A 4607-nucleotide genomic window follows, 5' to 3' on the forward strand; every position below is an offset into this window, starting at 1 on the left:
AATGTTTAACTTGAACTTGCTGAAATCTGGTCATCAAATGCCTACAATCATCCAAAATAGGAGATATTATATGATTTACATAGTCAGAATTTTGAAAGACATCCACAACCACTTTGGCATCTATCTCAACAATAAGGTAGGGGATATTCAAGCTACAACACAACATAAGACCATCCCTAAGCCCCCAAAGTTCAGCAGCAAAACTGTTGGTTGTTCCTACATGTCTTGTGAAACCTGCAACCCAATTCCCATGCTCATCACTAACTACTCCTTCACATCCAGCCCGCTCCATGCAACTTATAACCGAGCCATCAGTGTTCAATTTTTCCACCCTATAGGTGGTTTCTCCCACCGGATTCTCTTGCTAATTTTGCAGACTGGGTTTCGTGGTGAAGTGATACAATACATATACTCTGTAGCTTGGTTGTAAATCTCCCTATAAAGGTTGTCCTTCCTCACATACTAGAAGAGTTTTCCATTTGCAGCATCTATGTGGAGGATTTAATGGCAGTAGGAGTGGAGAATGGAACTGCTGAGTTATACCCAGGGACGGATCTACGTTGGGGCAGAGGGGGGCCATTGCCCCCCCCCCCCACATTAAAAAAAAAAAAAACGAGTATAAAAAAATTAAGATTTGCCCTTATATATATATATATATATATATATGTCTCTCCTCCTCTAAAATATTTAGACATTGACCTACAAGAAAAAAAAAAAAAAATTCATGTCCCTTTAACTACAAAAACAAAATAAAAAAATAAATATGGACTAAACAAAAATCGCGCACAAAATAAGAAACACTCATTTTGTATGTTATGTTTTGTTGATGTGTTTTATAATATGAAATGTTTAAGAAATACTTATTTTGTATGTAGTATTTTGCTGAATATGAAATAGATGCTAGTTTTTATTTTCATAAATTTTTTTTTGGTTTTAAGCTTTGCCCCCCTCAAGTATGAATCCTGGTTCCGTCCCTAGTTATACCCTCACGAATATAGTGTGGTTTGCAAAGTCCAAAGTTATTGTGGAGAGATTGAAGTTGGTGTCACTTTCACCCAAAAGGTATTTTTGAATCTTATATATATGAGCTAGGAGCTGGTTGTTTCGATTATTAAAATAAGAATAGTAAACAACATAGTGCTGTATATATGCACCTTCTCCTCTTGAAAGAATAGAATGAACGGTGAGATTGTCATTTCAAGGCCTATTGAATGAGTGCCTGTTAACTTAGAAAAGTGTGTTTAGGTACAGTTCAATTCAATTTAGAAATATAAGGTATGACGGTTAAGGAACTATATCTAAGTTTTGCTGATTTATGATATTGTAACTCTACCACAAAATTACATATTTACTTCTAAGATGTATGCTAATTATGTTTTTGCTTGAGATTGAAATGGTTGGTGTATGGAGTGATAAATGATGCATTGAGTTCCATAAGCCAAAGGAGTACATGACATCTTAATTACAATTTCTTGTTTGATTAATGTGGTTTTTCCTTTTTTAAAATATTGTAGGTAGAAGAGCAATATCATGGAGAAGAGTTGGGAGGATGGAAGCAAAGCTATGACTGCTAGTTTATCAAATATAGTTTGGTGCATGGTTTTCAAAATCTCAATCTAGATTCTACGACCTACGATTTTACAATCCCATCTAATATAGAGAGAGTGTCAGTTGGACCCAAATAAAAAATATTCCAATAGAGTGTCACGTTTTGAGATTTTTGGCCTCTTTAGATAATGCTTACAAATGGATGTAGTGATATATGGTAATTATATCAATGAATGTATAATTTATGTAATTATTTAATATACCAATGTGTATTTTTTTGTTTTTTTCTCAAATAATGTAGGATCGTACGATCCATGATCCGATCCTACGATCCACGATTCCGCCTACCTCCCATGATCCTACGTAGGATCCCAATTTTGACAACCTTGATTTGGTGATTTAATTGTCTTAATTGGATTTGTATGTAATTTGGGATAAGGGTAACATGAGTTTGGTTCAAAGCTTTTGGAATATTTTTCTGCCTAAAAATATTTTTTAACATACTCAACAATTGATTTTCTAGGAACTAAAATAAAATAATTTTAAAAAAAAAATCAAAGGGCTCCAAAAAAAAAAAACCCATAGAGAAAGGAACAAAAATTCAAATTTTGCCATTATTATATTTTAGCACGAAATGTAATGCAATAGCCACAAACTATTGATGTGACCAGCTTTTTATTGGTTTTCATTTACTTGTACCATTATAACAATAATCTAATATGCCACCTTTTCCGCCAAAACAGAAGGTATAACCTATTGTTTCGTCTTTGTATGATTCATCCCCTTCAAGGTAACAACAAGACTCGGCAGTTTGAATATCATTTGGCAAGCGAACTAATTGATTATTGGCACCTACATTTTGTACATTAGTCATGTAAGCAGTTCGTTGATATTCACCATTATCAAATTTTCCACTACCCATTTGAGGGCTAGCATTATCATTTGGCCCAGTGAAAACATAGCCTCCCCATTTCAATGTGTTTGCTCCAGAATTTAACTCAAAAAATAGTTTGTTTGGAAAATATCCAACTGGATGAGGTTCAGTATTAAAATACACCCACCATTTTCCAGTTCTAGGTGAATCTGCTCCATCCTGTTGTTATCATATAACCAAAAACAATAAAAAGGAAAAGGAAAAAAAAAATGGAAATCAGAAATTCTGCAAAAAAATTATTTGATAAACTAAATTTCTAATTGTAAACATGCATTCAAATCCTATGTTAAAAAATAAAAAAGAAAAAAGAAGAAGTAATTATTACCCAAATCATGGAGAAATGCAGAACCACTTGATCAGCGGTATCGAAATCAGAGACCTTCTCTATAACACTTCCAACTGGAACTTTGGTATTAATTTGTACGAACCCCAAGTAAGCAAGATTATGACATGTGAAACTCCTTTGTTCTAGTCCATATATAGTGTGAAATTCAAATTAAGTTAGTACTATGCATTTGTACCCAAAAAAAAAAAAAAAAATCATCCTGCCTAGAACCTTAAATCTATTTAAAGATAAAAAGTACTTACAGTCATTTGAAAAAACAAATGGGTGCGTGTGTCACCGTACATGTTTGGGTTTACCTGAACAATATCACAAATTATAAATAAAGTTGAAGTATATGTTGTAATTCAACTATACAAAAATAGGCAAGAGTCTTGTAGTTTAACTAACGAAAAAAATTTATGAACTTCTCTTTCATTGTAACTACTGAATTTATTGGTTTAAAAAAAAAAAAAAGAATAATTTTCAAATTCATTTCTCTTCCTTAATACTTACAATCCACCCAAGTTGTATTTGTTCAAAGTCAGTTCCAAACATTGCTTCAACTGAGATTGAAACTGAACTATATTGGAAAGTTCCTCTAACCTTTGGATTCCATACACTCATTTTGGCTCCAACTAATTGATACTTTTTGTCTAGGGTTGTTTTTGTAAATATTCCTGCAAACTATGAGGATGAATTCCGTTGAAGGAGAAGACTTTAATTATATTACGGAAAGGATAATAATAATAATAATAATAAATTTTAGTTCCAAAATTGATTATAGCATAAACTACAACCTTACTAAATATCTTTTCATTAAAGATGAATTTTAACAAATCCACAATTAGATTATATTTTCTTCTTATAATCTTCATGCTTGCAAAATTTCTAAGAATTTAAAGATTAATAGCTATATCATTAATAAATTATTTAAACTACAAATTTTTGTAGTTTAAAATTATACATAAAATATAAACTTATAGATCATATAGTAAATAATTATCCGATTGATACAAAATTTGACATATGTATTAAGATCATAAAGAACATGTAATTCAGCGGTTTGATTTTCAAAATATGTAGTAATGCTAATTTTTTTAAAGGAAGTTGTGACCTTAAACTACTACCAATTTTGTAGCTAAACTTTGTCAAAAAAAAGAAAAAAAAAAAACATGCATGGCCATGGATGGAGCCATGGTTGGACTTGCCCCCCAAATTTTTTTTTTTTAAATATTATTATATATATGGGTACTAATTTGAGCAATTTTGTTTTAGAAAATTACACTTTTGATCCCTTAAAAATATTATTGATTCTTTTAAGAGTATTGTTGTAGTCACAAATTTTTCTATAACATTTTTACAAACGTTTAAGATAGCAAATTCTTACTGGTTTGCATTTGAGCTCACCACTTACATTATCAATAATTTATAAAAAAGTTTGTAGTTCAAACATTTTCCACATTTTAAAGACCGTTAAAAAATGTTTATAAGTCTAAAATCTAAAAAAGAAATATACAAGCCCAAAAAAATTAGTACAACAACAAAAATTATCAACGGTAAACTAAAAAATAAATAAATAAAGCCTAGCTAGTCAACTAATTGTACTAAAAACAAACAATTTGACCCTTTAAAAAATTTTAAACAACTAGCAGTTAAGTGACTAAGTAACAATAAAGTTGAAGGCCGAAGTCACTGCACACAACCAACAGCAAAGCCGCTCCCCCTAACTCTAAGTTCTGGCTCCGTCCCTGAACTAACCCGAGAGCTCCGACGATCGATGGTGAAATGAGGTCCATCAAA

General features: G+C 31.4%; 1 protein-coding gene across 1 annotated transcript; it reads right to left on the reverse strand.

Moving 5' to 3' along the window:
• Positions 1-2233: 2233 nt before the first annotated feature.
• Positions 2234-3431, reverse strand: LOC115990813. The gene is made up of 3 exons (XM_031114595.1): positions 3321-3431; positions 3071-3124; positions 2234-2641 (listed from the first exon to the last, which is right to left on the reverse strand). Exons 1-3 carry the CDS (start codon positions 3429-3431, stop codon positions 2234-2236), a joined length of 573 nt encoding a protein of 190 aa, XP_030970455.1.
• Between the last annotated feature and the right edge of the window lie 1176 nt (positions 3432-4607).

This window comes from Quercus lobata, chromosome 5, assembly GCF_001633185.2.
Source record: "Quercus lobata isolate SW786 chromosome 5, ValleyOak3.0 Primary Assembly, whole genome shotgun sequence".
In the NCBI taxonomy this organism is placed as follows: Eukaryota; Viridiplantae; Streptophyta; class Magnoliopsida; order Fagales; family Fagaceae; genus Quercus; species Quercus lobata.

Bases quoted from the DNA above. Each gene is read 5' to 3' on its own strand.
- LOC115990813 (XM_031114595.1), bottom strand. From the start codon at position 3,431: ATGAGTGTATGGAATCCAAAGGTTAGAGGAACTTTCCAATATAGTTCA. The intron at 3,125-3,320 runs GTAAGTATTAAG...GATATTGTTCAG, and splicing joins AAATACAACTTGGGTGGATT to GTAAACCCAAACATGTACGG. The intron at 2,642-3,070 runs GTAAGTACTTTT...TGATAACAACAG, and splicing joins ATTTGTTTTTTCAAATGACT to GATGGAGCAGATTCACCTAG.